At 45.8% G+C, this 12,062-nt stretch overlaps 1 protein-coding gene across 7 annotated transcripts in view; it reads left to right on the top strand.

The window, feature by feature from the left end:
* PDE8B (phosphodiesterase 8B) overlaps nucleotides 1-12,062 on the top strand; it is a 221,756-nt gene that overhangs the window by 190,901 nt on the left and 18,793 nt on the right. For all 7 annotated transcript variants that reach the window (XM_045847827.1, XM_045847826.1, XM_045847825.1 and 4 more), the window contains 3 exons: nucleotides 5,559-5,601; nucleotides 9,114-9,191; nucleotides 11,337-11,413. In XM_045847827.1, the coding sequence (XP_045703783.1) occupies nucleotides 5,559-5,601; nucleotides 9,114-9,191; nucleotides 11,337-11,413 (198 nt within the window). The remainder of the gene's footprint in view (nucleotides 1-5,558; nucleotides 5,602-9,113; nucleotides 9,192-11,336; nucleotides 11,414-12,062) is intronic.

Here is a 12,062-nt window from a genome sequence, read left to right as displayed (position 1 = left end):
AAGGAGGGTCATCATCCTCACGCCCGGGCCTGGGGCCCGGGTCCATGGCCAGTCACTCACCTCACTCAGCTCCGGCTGCTCTCGGTTTCTTCCGCTCGGTTAGTTTCCAGACTTTGAAATCATATTTCAGACTTCCAATTTTTAAGCATCAATTTATAGTCTATGTTAATAGAGTATATAATTAGAATATATAGAGAATGTATATTTATATTTGTATGTTGACCATGTAATTTTCCCGATGTTTTTAATAAAATTTTTCACACATATAGAAGTTAGAAGTGTAGGTAAATATGTATGTACCTACTACCTAGGTGCGTACGAACTACCTAGGTTCTATAAGTAATATTTTGCTCTATCATGTCTGTCTGTCTATCCCTCAGTTCACCCATCAGTCCATCTTGTTCTTTGGTACATTTCAAACTAAGTTGCAAACATCAGGACATATTATTCTGTGGTACTTTAGTATGTGTACAGTTAACTAGGGTTTAATTTTTTTGTTGCTTTTTTCCTTTTTTGGATAAAAGTTATGTATAGTGAAATGCACAAATCTTAAGTATAGCATTTCTTGAGTTTTGACAAATGCATGTACCCTGAAACTCAGACCCCTTGAAGATACCAAGCCTCAGCATCCCCAAACTTCCCAGTCCTCCCTGCCTCCACTCCTATCCCCCCCGCCACAGCACGCAGGTAACGCCGTTCTGAGGTATTTAACCACATGTCAGTGTTGCCTGTTCGGAGCTGCATAGTGTCTACTCTTTTGTGTTTGGCTTCACTCATCATAATGTTTTTTTTGGGGGGTTCAATTTTATTTTGGTTTCAGGTGTACACATACTTTACAAAGGGCTCTCAATATTTCCAGTGCCCAGCGGACACCATATGTAGTTATCGCAGTATCAGTGACTCTCTTCCCAATGCTTCCCACATCCCGTGACTGTTCTGTAACTGCCCACCTGTACTTCTCACTCCCTTCGCCATCTCTTTTGCCCAGTGCCCCAACCCCCATCCCCACTGGCAGCCAGCTGCTCGCTCTCTGTGTTTGTGAGTCTGTTACAGTTTTGCTTGTTCATTATTTTGTTCATCGTCATCATGTTTTGAGAGCCATCCCTGTTGTAGTTGTCAGTAGTTTTTCTTTTTTTATTGATGAACAGTATCCCATCGCATCAGTCTACTCACGTATTTCTCTTGTTGACGGACATCTGGGCTGTATGGTTTGGGGCTCCTGTGAACGTTCGTTAGACAAGTGTTTAGTGAACATGCACATCTGTTTGTCTTGGGCAAAGGCTCAGAAGAGGGACTGAATGCTGAGGGTGGGGTCATAGGCCAGGTCTGTGTTCCATTTTATAGGAAACCGCAAGACCCCTTTTCATAACGGTTGTACAATTTCATACTCCCTTCAGTTGTTCCACACCTTTGACAAGATTTCTCCTCAGTTTCAGACATTCTAGTGGATGTGTAGAGAAAGTATACGTTTTCCATTATTATTCTCTACGAGGGAAACAACCAGATGACCCTGAAGTCACACACACACACACACACACACACACACACACACACACACACAGAGTTTGTAGTGCTTTTTGGAGCCAAGCCTGATCAAGTACACAAAGTGTGCAGCACAAGGACAGCAATGTTTGTGGGAAGCAATAGTATTGTAAGTAATTAAAGGCTTAAAGCTATGAATTTGCTTTCCAAAAACAAGCTGTTAGCTTCCAAGGACTTGCTTTGAGCTCCAGTGAGAGCATCCCAGCCCAAGGGTGCCGGTGTTCACATCGCAGAAACTCGGTGCTCTGCGTGTGGGTCCCCCTGGGACACATAGTATATAACTTACTATACATGGCCATGGCCTGCACTTTAAGCTTTTTTCACAAAAGGAAAAGCAACAAAACCACTGCACTCCAGAGAGACTAGTTGGCATGGGAACACTGAATTCCAATTTTTTGTTTTGCTTTAGAATGCATGTCACAAAACCTATTGAGAGCAGAGATTCATACCTTACCCAAAACTTGAAAGAAAATCATGTTTCAAACAGGTGCCCTGCACTGACCAGGGGATATTGTCCTCACATCCTTGTATAACGAGCCTTGGCCTGGGACTTCCCTTCTGGGCCTCACTGTAGAGAGCAGTGTGACAAACAGGAACCAGTTTGGGAGCTAGAGGAAGCCTGGTTTGGAATTGTGCTCTGCTGCACACTAGCTGTGTGGCTTAGGCAAGTCCCTTAACCTCTCAAAACCTCAGTTTCCCTCTCTGTCAGAGGAAGGATCACCCTTCCTCCCTTGGGAGGGTGTTGGAATGACTAGGTTGCAAATCTAGAGCTGCTAGCACAGGGCACTCATCTGAGAGATGGCTGCTGTTGTCACGGGGAGAGCTGGTCCCTCTCTCCTCCTGCCCCCGCAGTCTTCAGACCTATGAGCCTCCCCTAGGCTGCCCACTCGAGAAGGCCCAACTACACAGCCCCTCATTTCCTGCGTATGTCCCCAGTGAGCTTGAAAGAGAATTATGAGAAAATAATATTAGTGGAATTGTTAACACTGAATGGCACCAGATATTAGACCTCAGTCCTTGACTTTTGGCTAAGAAAGAATTCAGAGCCAAGACTCAAATATAAGCAACAGTTTGTTCAGAAAGTTACAGAGGTAGTAGAAGTGAGCCAACTGGGCTGCATGGGCTCAGGAAACAAGTTACAGAAGCAAAATAAGGACCCTTGAGCTTAGGAAAAAGAAAGCAAAGGTATGAGCCTTGAGGGAAGTAAGGGGGAAGGAAAGAGCAAGGAGAGGGAGAGAGAGAGAGAGAGAATATGCTGGGCCCTTCGTCTTAAGGTGTTTTATCTGTTTTCTAAAGGCAGGGATTTTAGGGGATGTTTCAGGAGAGGATCTCAAAGGAATATTCCTCAGCTTTCCAGGTGTGTCCTTTCAGGGTTATGTCTCCACTGACTGGTCGGTGCCAGGGCAGGGGGTCCTACTGTTGGCTGTGGCATTTCTCTGTGTGATTTTGCTGCTTTCTGGGCCTGGAGCTGCAACACAACTGAGGCCTGGATGTTGTCTCTAGTTTGACCAAACCTCTGTCTCTGTGGTCAGCAGACCTGAGGCTTTGTTCCCAAGATGATTTGATGCAGGTCAGAACCTTTGCTTTGTCCTGAATGCTTAAGGGAGTGGGCATGCAAGGGAGTCATATGAGGCAGTTCTCCAGCCCCCTTGCCTGTCCTCTAGGGGGTCTACCACTTGACTAGTGACACGCCAGGGAAGGAAAGGTCAGAGAAGGGCCCAAACCACATGACAGCGATATACTAGGGGATAAAAGGTCACCCTTGGGGTGAGGCCCCGTCCTACAATACTTATGTCCCCAGTTCTGCCTGCTGCTACGCACCCAGGGCTTTCCACCCTCGTGGCCTTCTGTCCCTGGCCTGTCGTTCCGAGTCTGCTCGTGTCTGTCTAACTGCCTGCTACGTCAGACCCCGCACACCAAGGATCATATATCAGAATCATTCATACCAAGTTATAAATGGCTGGTGGATTTAGACCTCAAAGAAAAAAAAGTAATTCTAAAGTCATTTTTTGATCCAAGTGAATCTTTTGCTGTACAAGGCATTCAGAAGAGGCACACAGATAGCCCGAGTCAGGAAGCTTCGGTAACAACCCAGCGCTGTGGGGTGTGAGGGGCAGGCACTCAGGAGCTGCTCTTGCCAAGAGGATCACAGAGTGAGTCGCGGAACAGGGTCCCGGGCAGTGTCTTCTGCGGGTAGCAGAGGCCAAGACAGCCCACACACCTCTGCTAGTGAAAAGCAGGTGATGGTCGTTCGGTTGGTTGGTCAAATATTTCTAGTCCCTGTGCTGTCTGTAGGAGATAGTCCATCAGAGGAAGGTGAGCCAATTTGGGGGTGGCAGGGTTGAAGTGGGTGCTGTGTGTTCAGCTCAGAAAATGCAAAATTTGGCATTCTCGGTGGAGAAAGACCAGAGCCTCCTCAGTGGATGGACTGGTACCTCTCCTCTCCCTCCTCCCTGTTCCTTCTACTCACCTCCCCAGCCTTCCTGAGGTGGGCAGGGAGTCAGAGTTCATTTTCATCCCAAAGACGGGGTTTGGCTGTGCATCTACTGGACCTTGGGCTTCCTCTGGCTCCCTCTGGACAGCACACAAGCCCAAGTTGACCTTCCAGGAGCTCCACGGTTCAATCATGGGCCTGTGGGAGCCCATGAACTACGTGGAAAGGTTTCTTTGTGTGGATCCGGTGAGCCATGGGGCTCTGTTCCTAAAGGAGAGATGCACCATGATTCAGAGAGTAAAGCTACATATTTAAAGATCACTTGCTTTTGTACTAAAGCTGATAGAGGAACAATTTGCAAGGCAAAAGTTGTATTCATTTGATGTGGATGAAGAAGTCACATTGCACTCAGTAGCCTTGTAGCAAATGGTCTTTATCTACAAAGGAAAAACAGAGCAGTTGTTCACAGAAGAAATAAAAAGATCCCATAATTATGGGATAAATGAGTCACAGCCCTTAGTCAAATTAAGACCAAGATCTCACACAGGCTGGCCATGTAATTGTTTTGGTAATTACGCGGACTGGGCTGTGCAGAATAATTCATAGAAAACCCTTCTCTTAACACTTCAATTTTACATGATTATGTTTCAGTGGTTTAGTCAAGCTGGAACGCTTGACCTGTCTCTGATACATAGGGGATTTCTGGCTCCACGGTTGTGTTGCTAAACCATCCTGGTCGTCCTTCGTGGCCGGTCCTACACACCCCCCTGTCTTGTTCTTCGAGTTAACGTGTCCCATTCACTGGGTGGCTGCAGGTGTTTGATGGGCTGAGCTGCTAGAAGTAGATGGATTTCGCAGGAGGGCAGCACGATCATAGCGTGACAGAGCTGCGTGTGCCCCGGGGGCAGAGTCTCAGTCCGTCGTAAACACAAGAAATGCAGAACCACAAAGAAAGCAAGTTTATCATTCCCAGTGTTAATTACTTCATCTGTTGAGCATTAGCACAAAGTCACCAGCACAAAAAATTTTGATAATGAGAAAGAACTAGGTGCTAAATTGCGTCTCAAGTTCAGATCTTGTTGTGAAGAAACATGTAAATTGGCCTGGTCAGTAACAGAGCATTCGAAGAGCTTTGTGGGAAAACCTTCTAGAAAAGCTAGGCTTAAATTTGTATTACTTTTATATTACAGATATATTTTATAATATGTAATGAAATATAAACAGGTTATATGTTAGCCTTATAAAAATCTTAATTTTTTGTTAGAGCTTTTTGTCTTTATGCATTTCTGCAGACTGTCAAAATGAGAACAGCTGACTGAGAATTTAGATGTCCTGCTTAGAAAATGTGTTCTCTGACGCCTCCTGCTCTCGGGCCCCGCCCTTCTGTAAGGGCGTGGAGTTACCAGAACATTTGTGATAGTGTCAGTTGGTGCACATCTTTCACCTGTTCACATCACCTGTGCAACTTCTCACTATCTCGAAGTCTTCAGAGCTTTTTAATGAAATTGTTTGGCTGCAAATGTAGTTTATACTATATTTAAATCTCTTTCTCTTGTTTTACCAAACTTTCAAACAACTTTAGATTCACAAGATTCATCGTGATTCAGGAGACAATTCTCAGACAGGTGAGAACACTTCAGTTTCACTCTCATACACCCAGGCGCATCTGTGGGTCCATGTCTGTGAGTTTCTCCGAGGAAGTCTGGATTGCACACCACCACCCCAGAACTGGGATCGCTGAAATCCGAGGGCTGGTATCAGAAGGTTGGAAAGCCAGAATAAAGGCAGAATCCCTTCACATTTTTTTAATATTCCTACATGGCAGCCTTTTCTACCTAATGCCACCCCTTTCTGGTTTTCTTTTGCTGGCTAGGGACCACGTAGCACAGAAAAACCTAAGACGGAGAGTGGCCCGGCAGTCCAGGGGAGGCGCGTTGTTCGATCATGATCAGCCTTCCCTTTCTTGGCAGCAGCCAGTGACTATTCGGTTAGAAAACGTGGGTGGACCCTGGCCTGGGAGTCAGGAGCACTACCAAGTCACCATTTCTGCTGCCCGCTCCCTTGCCTCATTCCTTGGGCAAGACTCTTGCCCGTCTGACCCTTGGTTTCCTCAGCCATAAAATGATGACTTCTACATCTGAAAGGTCTGGAATTCTATGATCATTACAGGGAAAAAATTGGTCTACTACCAAAGATATAAAATTCTTGTTCTTGCACACACACAACACATTCTCCACCCCTCCGCACCCCCATTAGTGGCCTTCCAGCCATTAATGCGTAAGTCGGATCCTGGGCTATTGTTTAGTCCTTCTCCTTGATTCCAGGATGGACCACACTTTAACCTACTCAGAAAGACTTCATTTGCTCTTTCTGATCTTCATTTGCAAGACTAACAATTTTACAACAAGATGGAATTAACAGTGCCCATCTTGCTGTTATGAGGATTCAAGGAGAAAATGTACGTCATATCTAGCAGTACTGAGTATTTAACTATTTAGCTTTCTCCTCCCCTCCCCACCTATCTCCTCTCTCTCAGTGGTTGTGGTTTATTTCTTTTAACATTTACAGAAAGACTATTATTTTTACTCACTTAAGGCCTTCTGGGTGCCAAGACCTGTTACAAGCATTTTTATATCCTTGAAAGTGCCCAGGATTGCCTTGCACATAATAGACGCTCAATAAATACTCACAAAACATTGATCACTTGAAGCCATCCCATCTTGGAAAGCACAGGTTCTACTGTTCATTAGCTCTTTGACCTTGAGCTACCTGAGTAATCTCTCCAAGTTTAAACTTCCTCATCGGTAAAACTGGGATTGTACTAAGTAGCTTTTGGAACTGTTGCGGTGATCAAATACGCCATCCCTGTGAAGTGAGTGTTAAAACAGAGTGTCTGCTGCACGGCGGCACTCAGCACATGGTAGCTGTGTTTCAGTTGGTGACTCTGTGTCTGTTCTGCCATTGAGCATAGCTATTTAAAACACCTTTATCCTTCTTTTTCCTGGTTTTTAAATTCATTCCACAAGCATCTGTTAAGGGAATGAATAATGAATTCTTTGATTTAAATGACCTTTATTGAAGAATAATTCTTGGAACTTTAAATCATTTCTCTTGCCATAATTTCTCTTAATTTCAATGGAGATAAAATCAGGAGGAATAATCAGTATCCATCTTTGCATGATTTCTAGTGAATAAGTTAGAATTCAATAAGATGACCCGGGCCACCAGCTGTGAAACTAACCTCCCTACTTTTGTTTTATTGAGAAACATTTTGAGGAATTCCTGTGTTCTTTAATCCTGAATTTAACCTTGAATCTTCAATAAATTCAACTTAATTATTTTCTGGTAAACAGATGTTAGGAATGTACCTGATTATTAAGTCCCTGAATAGTCTAAAAATGGGTGACCGCTGTTAGTTTCTGAGGGTTTGAAAGCTGCCCTGTGGTCCCAACAATGTGATTTAAAGTGCCACTACCTGTAGTTTTTTAATAAAGAAATACTGAAATTCATATCCAAGGCTAGAAAAATTATTAAGACCGAGTCTGGAGACAAGATCAGGCAAAAGGATAGCAAACATTTAAGTTAGATCATTTAAGGCACGCCTCTATGGCTCTAGTGTTCAGATTAATTTTATGAGAGTTCTGCCTTTAAATGTAGGAATTTCTGCCGTATACTTTACAGTAATAGCATACTGTAAAAATACATGTATAATTTATGTTTAGTTACTGATTTAACCTTTTTAATTGAATCAGATTTTTTAGGACACTAAAGTAAATGGTTAAAAAAAGGTGATCTAGAAATGTGTCTAAAACATATCCTGAACTGAGAACAGCAAGTAGAAGAACATTATAACAATATCCCATGTGTGCCTAAAAAGAAGGTCTATATGCAAATGAACAGCTCAATAATAATAGCCAACAAGAGCCACATGCTTAGCAGGCACTGTTCTAAGTGCTGTCCACGGAGTAACTTGTTTCCATCCCACAGCAGCGTGCAGATGAGATGCGCCAGCTTTCCTCCCTGGGCAGACGTGGTTACTGAGACACTGGAAGTAACATTGCCCAGGTTACGCAGCTACTAGACGGAGAGTGGAGACTTGAATTTGGGCGGTGTGGCTCTGGAGCTGATCCTCTTAACTACTACACTGTCTTCTACCTTTTTGGGTGTCACTAGACAAGAACTTCTCTTTCTCTCTTGAAATACCATTTACTGGTGTCTGAGAAACGCACTCTCCTGCTGGAACCTGCATGTCTGCCTCCCGTCTTAGCACAGGAAGGAGCAACTGTCTTCCAGCTAAGTTCCTCTCCCTGCTCATGCGTGGCTCCCACAAGAAGCAAACGCCCTGAAAGTGCATGTGTCTGGAGCCAGCTCTGCAGCCCGGGGCATTTCTGTCCCTTGGTCTTCACTGGTGGCATGCACCGTGTGCGGCTTAGATCTCGCCTAATGTGCCAGCACATTCTGAGTGTTAAATTCAAAGCCTGCGAAGACTTACATAGAATTTGAAGTGCTTCTGCCCCTCATAAAATGGAAACAAAAATGGGAGTTTAGTTGTTGGAAATTGTTCGAGTATAAAACTGCTTTTTCTTCTCTTCCTTCCTGGGGTGGGCAGTCTGCATCGCTTGATGAAATCACACCCTCAGGAGAGCCTGCAAGGCCATGCAGAGGTCTGACTTTGTGGAGAGGTCTAAAACTGGTCCAAATTAGTTCCTCAAGTAAATTCAACTCTCTGTGGGTTTCACTAGTACTTTATTTCCTCAAATACCATTAGAGCCTCCTTCATTCAGTTAAATGTATTTGTACTTCAGGTCAAAATGAACCCCCCAAAATTTCCCCTAAGTTTTCATATTTATTTTTGAAAAGTTTATTAATGGAACTAAATAAGCCTTGGCCATAAGCCCCAATCCCATGGTGCAGCAGGTGCCACAGGAGAAGGGCACCCCTGTACAACCGAGGTGACTAGAAGTCTGTGCGCGGTGATCAGCTGAAGAGAAAGTAGTTTCCTGTTTCTTAGGAATATTTTATAGTGTGTGAGCAGTATCCTTGTTTTCTTTGGAGGAAGAGGGGAAGAATGTGTCCAAACTTCACCTGTGAACAAGCTGATAACTAATCACTTCCCATTACTCATCTGAACTCCTAGAGTCCCATTCACTCAGATACAAGAACAGGAGGAGAGAGTCCATCGATGTGAAATCAATATCATCTCGAGGCAGTGATGGTAAGAAGTTTTTCAGACTTTCTTGACCTTTTAAAGTGTAGAAAATGACAGAAGAATATATTAAAGAATTTGCCAGCATATAAATCAAACCCCAAAGAATGGGATTTCAACTGAACTAGCCTTTACCCTCAGAGGCAGTAGATTTTTTAGGCCTTTCCATTCTTTTACTTATTTGTTTACTTTTTAGTCTTCGTCTTCTCCTTGAAATGACTTGAGGCTTGCTCCTGGGTGGCCCGAAGTGCTCTGGGCCACAGCCACCAGAGCAGCTTAGTTCCAGTGGCTCGGTCACTGTTGGGTGCTGGCAGCAGGGAGGGGGCCAGAACCGTGCCTTCCCAACTCCTTCAGAAGCCCAGTCGTCAGTGTTCCTGTCACACGCCCTTACTTTCCCTTAATAAAATGTCGCAGGTAAATCATGAGACAGGACTGAGCAAAACATGTTCTGAGTTCAGTCAGGCCTAACCCATCCACTGGATTTGCAGGGAGAGGGGAAAGTCAAAGATGATTCTGAAATGTCATCCCTCCGTGCCCAAAAGCTATAGGCACTGTGTACAGAAATAGCCATGTCTCCACGTGCGGCTGGGTGGGGGCCAAGGAGATGATAAACTTTGTTTTTGTGGAGGCGCCAAGGAAGCTAAAATGCGAGGCGGGTACTCGGGCCGGAGAGGTGGGCTGGGGAGTCCTGGAAGTCACAGATGAGCAGAGAAACATCTCTGGGCGGGTATGTAATGAAAAATAGGGTCTGAGTCCAAGGCCTGAAAGTACACCCTCAGTGAGAACTAGGGCCAAAGAGGAGGACCAGGGAGCGGGGGTGAGCCCTGTGGATACAGAGTCACGTGAACCAAGAGCAAGAGGGCAGCAAAAGAAAGGAAAGGGCTAGCAGTGTCAGATGCTGCGGAGATCAGAGAGCTTCAGAGCTGAGAACAGACTCGTGGTATTCACTCATTCAGTTGTTTTTTATTTGGCAAATGAGGACAAATTCTATGTATGAGGAGGGGATGGTTAGTGGCTGACAGAAAGGAGAGAACTGGGGCAGTGACCTAAGAGGATGAATAGGAAGGGCAAGGGAAGGACTTGCCAGTCCCTCGGGGCACAACGGGCAGCTGAGTATGAGGGAAGTGGCTGAACTAGCACGAGCCAAAGACTCTGAAGAGAAGATGGACAGCTCACAGAGGGGAGGGAAAAAGGACAGGGCATGTAAGGGGGGTGGGCTGAAACACCTTCAGGTGGCTGGAGGGTGCAGGTATACAACATGTTAGATGGGGAGGATGACGACTGAGGGGACTGCAACCAGATGAGCTCAGTTTTCATAGCAGTTTGCGTGGTGATCGTCACCCCCACAGAGCACGGGGATGTGCAGGGCAAAGAGCACAGGTGTGCAGTGTGGCTGCTCTGGCAGCAGAGGGACCACAAGGACATCTGGGCAGCAGGCCGGCTTTGCTGGTGTGGCTAGATTACGCGATCCCCCCTGTACCACACAGGTTCTGTCCCTCCCACCTGCCTCACAGGGAGAGGGAGGAAGATCTGATGAGAACAGTGCTTTTAAAATAAAGCTTCCACCTTTTGAATTTTGAGTCCCATGTAAGCATTACCTGTTCAAAAAAATAAAGTTATTTTAAAATGAAAGTTGCTACAGATTAGAGCTAGAGCCACCATGGGTTCTGGGTGTGAAGAACGGCTCAGCGATGTGAGTGCCTGGCCCTAAATCATACTGAGCGTGTGTTCATTCTTCTGCCCACCCCCGACCTGGACTGCGCCTCCCCTCCCACACTGTACAGGTATCCAGTTACATGGCCAGTGGCTAAGGGCTGAAAGTGATGGAACTGCCCACGATGGGCTGCAGTGACTTATGGGGAAGTAAGTCCTGCGGGGTGATTAGGCTGTTGGGATGGGGTCTCGGGATCCCATCAGCCTTCCCTGAAATTTCCCTGGTGGACTTGGGACGGCATCCTGCCACCAAAGTTCCAGGCCAGAACATGCTTTCCAAACTCTGGCCAGTAGTAACCATGCGCTGAGCCTGTTAGGATTGATAGACGGGTGAATTCACTCCTTTGAGAAGCAGGCCCCTGGTCTGTGACAGGCTCCTTTGCTGCACTTAGCCACGCTGAGCCACCAACACCAGGTACACCTTTCTTGTCTTCTCTCCAGCACCGAGCCTCCAGAACCGCCGCTATCCGTCTATGGCCAGGATCCACTCCATGACCATCGAGGCGCCCATCACGAAGGTGAGTGGCAGCTGCTGCCTCTACTTTACAATCAGGGTCACCCAGCACTGGGCTATGTTTTGGAGATAAAATGATAAATGACATACTATTGACATCAGCGAGTTTACTGTCTAGTAGAGGAAACAGATATTAAACAAACACAATGATATGTAATTATAAATTGCAATAACTTCTATAGAGGAAAACAGGGTTTATGAGAGGAAATTAGATGAGGCCCTGTTTGGGGTGTGTGGGAGGGAGGGTGTCTCCGTAGAGGAAGCAGTGTTTGACATAGGATGCAAAGCATGCGAAGATAGAGGAGATGGGGGAAGAGTATTCCAGGCAGCAGGCACAGTAAGGGAGGGAGCACTGGGGTGGGGAAGGGGGAGTGGAGCTCGGAGACAGAGGGGGGACAGCGGCATGCAGCTGTGCAGGGCGCAACTCATTCTGGCCCATTGGCCACAAGAAGGAGTTTATATTTTAGTCTGTGTGTAGTGGAAACCACTGAGGGGCTGAAAGCGGGGAGGGACATGATCAGTTATGCAGACAGTGGATTGGAGATGACAAGGGTGAATGTGAAGAGGCCAGTTAGGGGGGTTTTCCAGAATGTCAGGCAAGAAATGGTGTTAGCTGTACTAGAATTATAGCAGGGAAGATGGAGAGAAATGAG

Source organism: Phyllostomus hastatus, unplaced genomic scaffold (assembly GCF_019186645.2).
Source record: "Phyllostomus hastatus isolate PE091 unplaced genomic scaffold, TTU_PhHast_1.1 phas_contig_58, whole genome shotgun sequence".
NCBI lineage: Eukaryota > Metazoa > Chordata > Mammalia > Chiroptera > Phyllostomidae > Phyllostomus > Phyllostomus hastatus.
This window is presented reverse-complemented; position numbering and strand designations above follow the sequence as displayed.